The 12,807-nt window shown below is 46.0% G+C and overlaps 1 protein-coding gene across 5 annotated transcripts in view; it reads left to right on the forward strand.

The window, feature by feature from the left end:
• Positions 1 to 1,724: 1,724 nt before the first annotated feature.
• ADCK1 (aarF domain containing kinase 1) overlaps positions 1,725 to 12,807 on the forward strand; it is a 110,280-nt gene continuing 99,197 nt past the window's right edge. For 2 of the 5 annotated variants that reach the window (XM_081050169.1, XM_081050166.1), the window contains exons 1-3: positions 1,725 to 1,801; positions 8,534 to 8,679; positions 10,830 to 10,913. In XM_081050169.1, coding sequence (XP_080906295.1) covers positions 8,545 to 8,679; positions 10,830 to 10,913 — 219 coding nt within the window. In that variant the 5' untranslated portion in view covers positions 1,725 to 1,801; positions 8,534 to 8,544. Of the gene's footprint in view, positions 2,101 to 8,533; positions 8,680 to 10,829; positions 10,914 to 12,807 lie in introns of all 5 variants that reach the window. The other 3 variants (XM_081050165.1, XM_081050167.1, XM_081050168.1) reach the window with 3 other exon arrangements.

Here is a 12,807-nt window from a genome sequence, read left to right on the forward strand (position 1 = left end):
AAATATTACAATAGGGCATAAAGCATTAACTGAAAATACTCTTGCCCTACCTCCCCCATTCCCATTCCTCAGGGTTAACTGCTAGCCTGCTAGTAACAATTTTATAGGTAAACCTAAGGTTCAATTAATTACCATATTAAGTTTTTAATATATTTACTCTCTCTTCTCTCTCTGTGGTTTTAAAATGTCCATTTTTAATCTAAGCATCTTTATGTCTTTTACTGTGTGCGACTGCATTTTTATATGACTTTTTCTGTGCCTGTGCTATTTCCCAACACCCTTCTCCTGGGGAGCCCTTATTGAACCTTTAATTCCCAGCCTACAGGTCAGTTCTTAATTTACAGAGCACTTCAAAATCTCATGGGCAAAAATCAATGCTCCCTTCTTTGTGCTCCTATACCACTTTGTTCATACCTCTATCCTACCACTTCTCCCACCACTTGGAAAGTATCCATTTTCTTATCTTAACATCCATACATTGCAAACCAGATGTGAAGGCTGTATCACACAACTCTGTACTATTGTTATGTCCGTACTGCGATTGTCTTCTCCCACTTCGTGCCTTTTTTTCTTTTTATGCTTTTCGATGAAGAGAAGTCCTTGAATTTAATGCAGTCCAAATTTATCAAAGTTTTCTATACAGTTTGTGTTTATGTCATTTAATAAACATCACCCTGAGATCATAGGATGTTTTCCTTGATTTTCTCTCAAAAGTTCTGGTTTTGCTTTTTCCCTTTAAAGTCTTTCATCTACCTGGAATTAGTTTTTGTGTGTGGGTGAGTTAGGGATCCGACAGTTAGCTAGTTGTTCCAGCTCGTATACTGAACAGGTTATCTTCCTCCATTGATCTATAATGGCAGCTTTTTCATATAACAAGATTCCATGCATGTGCGGACCTATTTCTGGGCTCTCTAGGCTGTTTCATTTCCCTCTCTCTATATCCTATACTAATACTATATGTATTTACTTATAGTTTTATGATAAATGTCTACATGTGGAAGGGCAAGTCCTCCAAACGTATAATACTATATGTCTTTACTTATTGTTTTATAATAAATGCCTGCATGTGGAAGGGCAAGTCCTCCAAACGTATTATTCTTCCTCAAGAGTGTTTTGGCTATTGTTTGCCCTTTGTTTTTGCATTTAAATTTTAGAGCACCTTGTGAAGGTCCAGAAAAAGTCTTGCTGGAAATTTAACTGGAATTGCATTGAATCGAGAGATGAATCCCACCCTCCATCGCTGTTGCTCCGGGAAATAGCTCAAGAGATGTCTGTAGAACGAACCTCTGATGAATGTCTCTCCAAAGTACATCTTACCAACAAACACTCAGTAGAGATCAGTGAATGAATGAATGGCACCGAAGACAACAAATATTAATCAGCACATTCTTACTGCTCAGCAACTGCCAGTAAATTTCTTCCTCACCTATTTGTTGTAACACATTATTGAAAATACACAACAGCCATACATCACTCCATCCTCCACTGACCACGAATCTATGACCTATTTGGAAAGCCTCTTGAAAAACAAGTTTTAAGGAAGATTCCGTGTCAGCGGACCAGGCAAAGACACAAGGCCATGTGACAGGTCTGTGACCCGCGGGTGAAGCGGTCCACCGAGACCGCGGTGGTTCTCCGCCCGAGGTCCTGGAGCTTCCGGAACCAAGAACTACAAATCCCGGCAGGCCGCGTGGCGCCTCCTAACTAAACGCCATCGGGGGTGGCGTAGAGCTGCGCTCCCTGAGAACTCCTGCTCCCGGCTGCGGCGGGAAGCCGGCGCCGCAGATCAGCCTCCCTCGGGGTGAGTAGGGGCGGCCCCCGAGGCGGGCGCACAGCCCAGGCCGCCAGGGTCGCGCGGCGCGTGGAGCGCAGGGGAGCCAAGGGAGAGGCGCTGGCGCTCCCCTTTCCCCCAGCTCCGGCAACTGCAGACACCTGGGAAGCAGAGAGGAAACCCCAGCCGGTGACCTTGTCACCCGGGGCGCGGGCAAGTGGCTCGGGACACTGGCAATGCCCCGCCCCTCCTGCGGCGACTCTCCAGCCGGGCTCACCAGTGCGCTGCAGCGTGCACGAGCTGCTTGGGTGGCGCAGTGTTGCGTGCAGGTAGACTTGAAGCGGGAGGACAGCAGATGGCTCACCCAGACGTCCTCGTCCCTAGGTGGTCTGTGAGCTCCAGGGCGCAGGCAGCTGGCCGTGGAGCTTGGCCTGGACCAGAGAGGGGCCGACGCGATGTCCCGACCCTCCGCCAGGACAGTCGGCGCGCCCTGGAGCGCTCTGGTCTGCAGCACCCGCAGGGCCCGCGCTTCCGGGTCGCACAGACACGTGTGCGGAGGGCAGCCCGTGTGAGGACAGCAGCCTTTAGAGGACACCTAGCACAGCGCTCGCCCCACGTTAAGTGCCACTCACTTTCTACTGACCAGGAAGTCGTTCAGTTCAACAAGTGTTTTCCCATCACCTCCCGGATGAGTGGCCCTTCGTGGGTGCCCAAGAAAGAGTTGCTCAGTTGAAAGTGAATTAGAGTTTATCTGTGCCTTCTCACGGTTTCTTTAAGCATTTTCTTTTTTGTTTTTCACGACGAAAGTTGGATTTTATTGTGAAATTTATGGGGAGCTATTAAAGGATTTTAAACTGAGGGGGGGAGGGTAATAGAACACTTTTTCAAGTTTACTTGAGGAACGTTGTGGAAAATTCTTGAAGCATTTTCTTATTGCAGTGGTTCTCATACGTTAGGGTGCATCAGAATCACCTGGAGGGCTTGTTACCACACAGAATGCTGGATCCCATTCCCCAAATTTCTGTCTGATTCATAGGTCTGGGGAGCAAGAATTTGCATCTCAAATATACTCCTAAGAGATGGGGATACTCATGGTCTGGGGACAAACCGTATTTTGATATGTATAATGCACACTTTTTGGCCCAAATTTGTGAGGGAAAAATCAGGATGCGCATTACACATGGGTAGTACTAATTCCGTATCTAGATAAATTTTTTTATGTTTATGAGTTAAAAGTGTAGTAAATAAATGCTAAATTTCCTTCATAAATCAAAAAACAAGTACCTAAATATAAACAAAAACTCGAATTAAAAAATTAAAACGAAAGATGTTTTTCCCTGAATGTTTGGCCAAAACATGGTGCGCGTTATACACAGGAGCACATTATACACAGCAAAATACGGTACTTTTAAATTCTGTTTTATTGGAAAAAATCTTAAGAACTTAAAGCATCAACTCTGTACATCTAGTTATGGGCTTTTCTGTCCTTTTTGCTAATTAACTGTAGTTATAGTAAACATGTGTATATTTGTATTAATTTCCCCCACATTACAGACAGATTTTCACGTAGTCTACACTTCCTGGATTACATCATATGCTATCTTACTGTGTGTCATTACTGGCTTGGCTATTTTTCAGCAGCTCTCACAAATGCAAGATTTGACCTCTGCTGGGAGAGTGCATTTCATTTCTTTCTGATATACACATTTTCTTGTCAGACAAGGGATCTGTAAGATAAGAATAGTGCCTGATTCAGGCATCCATTCTCTCCCTCTCCCCTCCTCTCGACTCACTAAATAAACCTTGTGGGTTTAGATTTCCATGTCAGAGGGACTCCAGTGACCCACCTCAAGGCCCAGCAAGCCACTTGTTCTCATTTACCTTGTGCTCTCTTGGTTGGAGAGACACACCTGTATTCATGTTCACTCTCTCCAAGGATGTTATTGGGCGTTTTCCAGTCTTGGGAGCAGACCAGAAAAAATAATGCTCATTTGTTTAATTGTCTAGGAAATGGGAGGAGGCTGTGGTTATTCTAGAGGATTAATGGAATTAGAGCCCTAAGTGCCTTTTCTCTGTGGCCATTCTCACCTGTGCAACAAGCAGGGCGAGATGATTCCAGGCTTATTGTCCCAGAATGTTTTATGGGAGGGAGGTGAGGCTGAAGATGGATGGGAATTGCAAAGGCCTAGCCACATATTGGACCATAACCAGGAAGTACTTGGTCCAGAGAATGGACATTTCATTTGGCCGTCAACTTTCCCCTTGTAGAACTTTCTAGAGTCTCCTGTTGCCTCATTTCATCACCCACTGGGGTGTTCCCTATGGTGCAGCAAGATAGATTCCATTCTTATCATAGGTTTGACAAGAACACCGCTCTCCTGAATGGTTCGTAGACTGGAATCGGTTGTTTCTAGTAAGGAGCTTTGGCTGCTCTTGTGACGTGTTGGTTTCCAGGGCTCCAAGCAACGTCTTCCACAGGCTTGGCTTGTTTGGGTACAGTAGAGGGTCAGAAATCTTAGTCCTTGCCTGCAGTGACTGATGCAGATGCTTGTGAACGAACAGTCCTACGAATGTTGGTGGACGGAGTCTGGGAGTGCCTGTCAGGGAGGTCACGTGCCACAAAGAGTAGGGTCCAAGCTCTTACCCCGCCATTTACTAGCTGAGTCACCTGGGGCAATTCTCTCACCTCTGCTCCTTGGTTTCCTCCTTTATCCCTGGGACTGATGATAACATTTGTCCCACCTCACTGAGTTGTGTGGAACATCTAATGAGATAATGAGTGCAAAGGGCTTTGTAAAGGTTAGTTATTGCTAATATTATCGAATGATTAAGTTTTAGGGTCTTGGTGGCCTCAGGCTCTCCCACTCCCCAAGTGTGTGCTGTTATGAGAGGTAACTCAGGTGAAAGTCAAAGGCAAGTAAACAGAAGCGCGCAGGTGATTCATGAGCAAAAGGTTTAATAATGAAAGGTGTTTTTCATCCACAGACATATTTCGTGCCCGACAGGGTCTTTTCACATACCCCGAGGGAAGCAAGTCATGAACTTGTTAGAGACGCACTGACACCTTAGGGAAATCTTCAGCTCCAGTCTAGTTAGACAATTTGGCTCCTATATCATCTATTTTATGTTTTACAATTTCCACCTCTTTTATTCCTGAGAACATATGCATGAAAACCAGGTCTTGGGAGTTGTGTGTGCCTCGCTGCCGCTACCCCACCCAGTGGTGGTCTCACGCCTAGGAGGGGCGCATTACCTACAGGGACAGATGTGGAGGGTGGTGCACCAGGAGAACAGGGTTTTGAGGAGCAGTGGCTGGGAGCTGGGGCTGGGGGCGACTAGAGGAGCATAGCTTTGAATTGTTAGCCATGGGTTTGTGAGTCTCACCAGGGGACCAGTTGTTCCTGGCTCTGCACAGGCCTCAGGGGGTACAGATTATTCATTCACTGATTCATTCACTCAGTAAAGACTTTCGGAGCACGTACTATGAACTAAGCCAGCATTTGACACACTACCGCTTGAGGGCCAAATCTGCCCCCACCCATTACTTTATATATGACCTACGCTGCCTTTTGCCTTGTACTACAATGCAGAGTTGAATAGTTGTGATCGAGACGTTGTAGCCTGCAAAGCCAACAATATTTATTATATAGCTCTTTATAGAAATAGTTTGCTGATCCCTGGGCAGGGAGATCTAGGCAGGGAGAAGAGCAAATGCAAAAGTTCTGAGGCCAGTATGTGCCTAGAATATCTGAGAAATAGTAAGGCGGTCAGTGCCATTGGAGTGAAGTGAGCAAGGGGGAGGGTGGAGAGGCCTGAGACCCTGGAGGGAATTGGGGCATGAGGTCAGGTAGGGCCCCGTAGGTCATGCCAAGGCCGTGGCTCTTCATCTGAGTGAGGTGGGGGCCACTGGAGTTTTAAGAGCAGACGAATGCACAGTTGGACTTAAGTTTCCATGCTTAGAATAGACTGGGAAAAAATTCACTGTCATTCACTTCATCATTTGTTTTTATGTGCAGACTTATTTATTAGGAAATTCTGCCCTTTGTATCTAGTGAAAGAGGCAGATGGAAGGGCAGATCATTAGAGATAAAAGCTTCATAGACGGATAATGGGGGATTGAGAGTGGAGGGATATTTTAGGAGATGAAGCTGGAAATGGAGGTTGGGATAGGAATGTAATGGCAGCCTTGAATACCTTACTAGAGAATTTGGAATTTTTTGTAGGTGGAGGGGAGGTAGAAGTGATAGGAATATACTCGTGGATTAGGGTGATAACTCAAGTGACAGCATGAAGCTTAGATGGGATGTGGGAAAGTGCTTGGAATAGGGAATGGTTGAGTGGTTCAGGCAAGATGTGATGGCTTTCCTCGCCTCTTTTATTAACTGTACAAGGTTGTTCCAAATCCTGGACCCTGAGGTTTTAGGAGTTCTATGTCAGTTCTTCAGCTTTTCAGAGAAGACATGACGTTTAAAATAATAGTAAGGGAGTCTTATTTACTGAGCGTGTTAGGCATTTTGCTAAAGCAGCATCTCGTTTAAATCTCACAGTGACCCTATGAGGTAGGTACCCCAAGAGCTCCCTTTTGTAGATGGCTGCACAGAAGCTCCAAGAGGTCGTGACTTGCTCAAGTCACATAGCTGGTGAGCAGCAGAGCTGGGACTCTTCCAGCTCATCCTCCCTTAGCGTGGGCTTCTCTGCTGGCCCCACAGGCAAGATGCCTGCCTGGATCACCCCTCCTGGACCTTCTTGCATGATCATCCTGAAGAAGGAAGGTGTGTAAGGAGCTGAGGGCACGCGGCCTCCTTTAAGGCCTGTTTCTGGTTCTGCTTGGAAACCTGTGTCTTGGCAGAAACAAGGCAGAGGGTGAACTGAGCATGCAACCCCTTTTCAGAGAAAATACTGCAGGCCGAGAGTGTAGAGAGCAAGGTGGAAAGGTAGGGCTCGACGGACGTCTGCCCTAATCCTCTGCAACTTACAGGCAGGGGAGTAATAAGATCCTTTACCAAAGCCTGGCACTGGGTGAGGAAATACAATAACAACAACCACAGTGGTGGTAATAGTAGTTGTTACTGTGTTCTTACCATGTAGGTGGCCCCTTGCTAAACATTTTCCTTGTTCCTCACCACCCTATCACGTATGCCCTGCTGTTATCACCCCACTTTATAGACAAGGTAACGGGATTTAGAGTTAGCACTTTGCCCCTGCTCGCCCAGGCTGTAGGTGACGGAGTCTGGATTCAAACCCGGGCCTTCCGGACTCCAGAGTGCACACTCTCAACCACCAATTCTCCTGTCCGAAAGGAACCCTGGGTTTATTGAAAGTGACAGAATGATGTGGAGATGGGGAGGTTTTCATAAATAAAGAGAATATACAGAAAATAAAGAGCACACTGTTATAAAAAGTGCTGAGTCCAGAGAGAGTCAAGAAAGGAGCAGAAAAGAAACAGAACAGGTAGGAAAAATGGAAAGCAGAGAAGGAGGCGGTAAAACTAAATCCAAAGTTATTACATTACATGCAAACAAAAAATAAACGATGTGCTGTTTAGAGAAACAGTATAAAACGTAAGTTAAACAAAGAATGGAAAACGATGCACTTGTGAATACTTTCAAAAAATTCTGTGGCTATATTACGAGGCATGAGTCAAAATAGACTTTGAAGAAAATGAAGGCAAGGCTGTCTGTAGCAGTAGTTTCCATACAAAGGGGAACAGCCACAGAGCACGGCGGGGTGGCCTCAGATTGAGCAGAGCAGAAGCAAGCAAGGTGACAACCTGACTTTCCTGCGTGTGTGTGCAGGGTTTGCACTTGCAGGTGGTTGGTGGTGCATGTCTCCCGTGGGAGCTGCAGCCGTGGTCAAGGACTGTGGTCTGATAGAATTCCCAGGAATCGAAGGGGAAGCAGTGACCCCAAAGAGTGACCGTACGGCCACCTGGTGGACTGAGCAGGTACAAGTAGGGTAGGAACAGGTGTCAAGGAGCCAGGAGCCCACTTAGTCCCAGTGACTGGGCGTGTGCATTGCGTTGAGTGGATCAAACCAGCAGGTGGACATTGACTCCGTAACCCTAACGTACCCTGCAGGGCTGTGAGTGGACAGAACAGTAACAGTCATGGTGTTTGCATTCAGGGAACTCGCAGTGTGGACAGAGGGCAGTTTAACCGAAAATCAGCTTAATGTGGAGGGCTTACCTGGCTGCTTCTGACCAGCTGCCCTTTTGGCTGTGGCCTGACCACTTCTGACCTGGGCAGGAGGGCCAATGACACCTGTGTGTGCCTAGTGGTGCAGTAATAGATACCGGTCATGACGGGTAACGTGCTCTGCCACTTTTCCTGTCTAAAATAGCGTCCTTCGCCACGTATCCATCTTTCCTCTTTCCCTCCTTGATTTTCTTCTCAGCACGTGATACCAGCTGACATCCTAATTATTCTATGTCTGTTTGCTTATGATCTGTCATCCCACCTAGAGTAAGTGCCACGCGGGCCAGAACTTCGCTTTGTTTCCTTTGCTCCCAGTGCCTAGAATAATGCCTGGCACTGTTGAAGGAAGAGTGACTTTGAGAGTTGACTTGTGCTGGGTACGATGCTTTACATGATCTCATTTTATCCCAACAGCTTTTGAGGTAGGTATTATCCCGTTTTACAAATGAGGAAATGGAGGTGCAATGAGATTAAGAAAATGACCTGTTCAGTGGCGGGGCCTGGATTTGAATCCCCACCTGACTAACTGAAACTCCACTGTTCTTCTTTCTCTGCGTTCCTTCTGCAGGGTCGGGGGACATGGCCAGAAGGGCTCTCAAGCTCGCGTCATGGACCAGCATGGCTCTTGCCGCCTCTGGCTTCTACCTCTACAGTAACAAGTATTTGGACCCTAATGACTTTGGCGTTGTCAGGGTGGGCAGAGCAGTCGCTACGGTAGGTTTTTCTCACTTTGGGGGTGAAGCGCAATGACAGTGTTACTGGCAGGTGTTCATGCATGTAGCAGACGGATACACTAGTCACACGTATATGGAGATACACAACTACCCGTACGTGTACAAGGCTCCCTGTACAGTTACACAGGCGTAGATATATATATATCTGCCCGTACCTATAGTCCTGTCTGCATGACCTCTGCCATCCTGAAGTTACATAGAATGGATCTGTTTGGAAGCCTTTCCATTTTAGGTTCTATATCTTATGTTAATGACAGTCTCAGAGGGCGGCATTCCTCAGCAAACGCTAGGAAGGAAGGCTTTGCAGCTTTGATTACATCCTGCCAGAAAACGTGGTCTCTCTCCAGGCAGCTCGTGGGAGCGGTTCTTGATGCAGGGCTCATACTCCGAGCGTCTGGGCCTCGGAGAGCTTTGGGAGTCCCCTTCAATCCCTAAACTAACAGAGCATCTGAGTTGATTATGTGGCCATTGCAGGTTTTCTCCAGTGGCTCAGGAACATGGTTCTGGTGGGATCATGTCCTCTTAACTCCGTGGAAAGCAGCATTCCCAGACATGCCTCTTATCATTGTCCCATCTGCGTGTGGGTAGTTCGCCACATGCCTCATGCTCTCTTTCCTCCTCTGTGTGGTGGGGTGAGCTCGTCCTTTCTTCCCCCTGGTGTAGACAGACTCTGAAACACAGTCTGTTTCAGTTGTGATCTAACCGTTTCCTTAATACTCAGTGTTGTCAGTCTTCTCCCTTGTCTGGCTCACAGGGGAGGTCCTGATGTGGTGCCTGCCCTCTAGGGGAAGCTAAGTCAGAGAATCCGGACAGACAAATGGATAAGCAGGCTAGTGGACTATGATATGATTCCCAAGTGTTTGCTGAGTGCCTTTTTGGGGCCTAGCATTGTCTTATATATTTGAGGACTAGACACAGCTTTGAAGGAGCTTCTGGCTGAGAAGTGCTCACACGAATGGGTCAAAAAAACCAGTCTAAAGTCATGCACTGGCTCAAGAAGCGTGACTCAAGACAGCTGCTGCTCTGGGACCTCTGACACAGGAGTGAACCCTGGGGCTGGGAGTCAGGATAAGTGCGGGAGGGGGAGCAGCGCTTCATGGAACCTTGGGGATTTGCATAGTTGGAAAAAAGGGAGGAAGATTCTCACCAGTGCTTTATAAATCAGCCACTAGGCTGTGCGTTCTTGAAAGGCCAGAGCTCTGGCCTTCCCCATCCTTCTGGACTTGTTAGTGACCGGGTCTTGCTCATGGTTGGTGTTCAGTAAATACAGAGGGTGCCAAAAAATGTATACACATTTTAAGAAAGGAAAAAACTGTATTAAAATTGTAATACTCAATGTATACCAATGATGAATACAAGTCATGTGTATACATTTTTTGGCACCCCTGGTATATGTCAAGTGGAATGAAGCTTTAGGGGTGCAGACAAAGGAATAGACTCCTGTCAATATCAACCTGGTAAGCCCCTTAACTTCTGGGGGCTTCAGTTGCTCGATTCTAAAAGGGAAGGTTTGGGCTAGTAATCCCCACAGCTTCTCCATGCCTGAGACATCTGGGAGCCTGTCATCTTCTGATTCACAAAGGGTAAAGGGACTTCTGGAGTTTTGGCTAGGGACTGAGAATCACAACTTATGTTTTTAGAGCAAGTGTAAATATAATAGAAAATGACGTGTGGTTGTGATACAGAGGTGGGTAAGTTTTTTCAACAGCACTCATTCAAGTAGTGTTTACTGAGCGTTTACCTAATCTGCCTGGCTCAGGGGTTATGAAGAACAGGAAGCACAAGCCCCTGTGCCTGTAGAGCTGAAATTCTAGCCAGGGGGAAACAGTCCAGTACAAAGAAACACATGAGCAAGGTAATCTTGGAGGGTGGTGTGTTATGGTAAGTAATTGAGAATTCCTGGTGGATGGGGGCCACTTTAGATGGGGGCTCTGTAGAAGTGGCATTTGTACAGAGCCCCGATGGACAGGAAGAAGCCAGGCCGGCTAAGATCTGAGGGCAGAGCATCTTTAGATCTTAGGTGGAACTGTCTACTTCTCTAAACATAACACTGTGGCCTGCAGCTGTGCTTCTTGGGCAGAGCATTATTTGATGTCCGGGCGTTAAGCTTTCCCTTTCCTTGGTTCACAGACAGCTGTCATCAGTTATGACTATCTCACCTCCCTGAGGAGTGTCCCCTATGGCTCAGAGGAGTACTTGCAGCTTCGATCTGAGGTAAGGGACCCACGGGACCCACCTGAGCCAGACCAGTACTGGATAAGTCTTGAAGTGGCTGCAAAGCCAATAAGCTTCCTGTGTGCAGCTGGAGGTGGGGATGGAGGCTGGAGGCTGGGAAGGAAGGAGGGGAGGACCGTCTCCTCATTGGAGGTGTTCTGATGCCGATGGGCTGGACTGTTAGGCTGACATCAGACTGGATCCCGTGGCACTGGGGCTATGAACCTCTAAGGCACGGTTGGGGAGACTGGTGTGTATGGAGCACAGGTGTCTGGGATGACTCAGGAGGGAGGAAAGCTCTGTCCTTGAGATAGCTCAGCCGGCTTCCAAACTGCTTTGTCAGGAGGCAAAACCCAACCGAAAGAGGTTATTGTTTTCCTGTTTTCTGAAGTCTCCACTGGGGCCTCTTGTAGGCCTCTGAGTGGAGCTGTCCACCCCACACACTTGGAACAGGGTAGTTGAGTTTCATGCTATGACTAGATGTCCCAGAGAGTTAGGGCGTCAAGCAAGTGGGCATTTTTCTTGCATGGAAGATGAGTTGGGGTCGAGTGTAGATACCTTTGGTTCCTCCAGAGAGAGGTTTGTGATAGATTTGTGTGTCTTTGCTTAGCCTGGAATGCCCTTTGGCCCTTAGAATCTAATTCCTAGTTATCCCTCCAGACTCAGCTCAAACACATCCCTTCGCAATCATCCTAGGTAGATGGAATAATTAATTTTTAAATTTTTATTTAAATTTTTCTTTATGGAAATTCCAGCCATCCACAGGACAGAGTACTATAAAGAACCCCTATGGAACTGTCATTCAGCTTTAGAAATTGTCAATATTTTGCCAATCTTGTTTTATTAATTCTTTCATTTATTATTATTTTTTGCCAAAATATTTAAAAGCCCATCTCAGGCATCATATTATTTCATCTGTAAGTATTTCAATATGTATTTCTAATAGATAAGGACCTTAAAAAACTTAAGTACAATACCATGATCATACCCAACAAAATTAACAATAGTTCTTTAATAATCTCTAACAGCTAGCCCACATTTAAATCTCCCTTGTGGTCCCCAAAATGTCTTTTTAAAGTTGGTTTGTTCAAATCTGGATCCAAACAAGTTACATTTATTGTGTTTGGTTGATGTTTCCTAAATCTTCTCAAATCTATAATATTTTCTTTTTCTTGCTCTTTTTCTTTTTCCTTTTCTCTCCCTCCTCCTCCCTCCCTCTCTCCCCTCTCCTTCCAACCACCCTCTTTCTTGAGCTATTTGCTTTTTAAACAAACCAGATCATTTATCCTCTAGAATTTCCCACATTCAGGATTTGGTTGAGTGTCATTTAATGGGAAATAGATTTGCAGGGCACACAATTCAAAATATATAATATTGGAACATACAAAATGATCTCCTATCCCTGTTCCTCAGGTACCCAATTTTCTTGCCTGGAGGTGATCAGTATTTCCCATGTATCATTTTAGAGTGATCTTCCTATTTGAAATTAATCACTCTGTCTTGTTTATTCTGGCCACAGATGATAGTTGGTTACATGTCTTTCTCTTTATAGATTCCTTTTGATCAGGAATTGGATCTTTCTTTTTTATATCTTCTATTGCTGGCAGGGATGCCTAAGACCGAGGTAATTTAATGCTTGTGTCAATGCCAGGCCGCACCCTGCTGGCTCCTTGCCTTGGAGGCCCCAGAAAGAGAATAAGGTTTGGAATCAGAAGGCCTGAATTTGTGCCTCTGCTTTGGGGAGGTTATTTAACCTTTTGGAGTGGCCATTTTCCTTGTCTGTAGACTAGAGATGGTTATACCACTTACTAAGGATTATTTTGTGAAAAGTAAGTGTAAAGCATGTATCAAAAATAAGTCAGATGTCCAAATACCATGTGATCTCACTTATACG

This window comes from Rhinolophus hipposideros (assembly GCF_964194185.1).
Source record: "Rhinolophus hipposideros genome assembly, chromosome: 5".
NCBI classification, from domain to species: Eukaryota; Metazoa; Chordata; class Mammalia; order Chiroptera; family Rhinolophidae; genus Rhinolophus; species Rhinolophus hipposideros.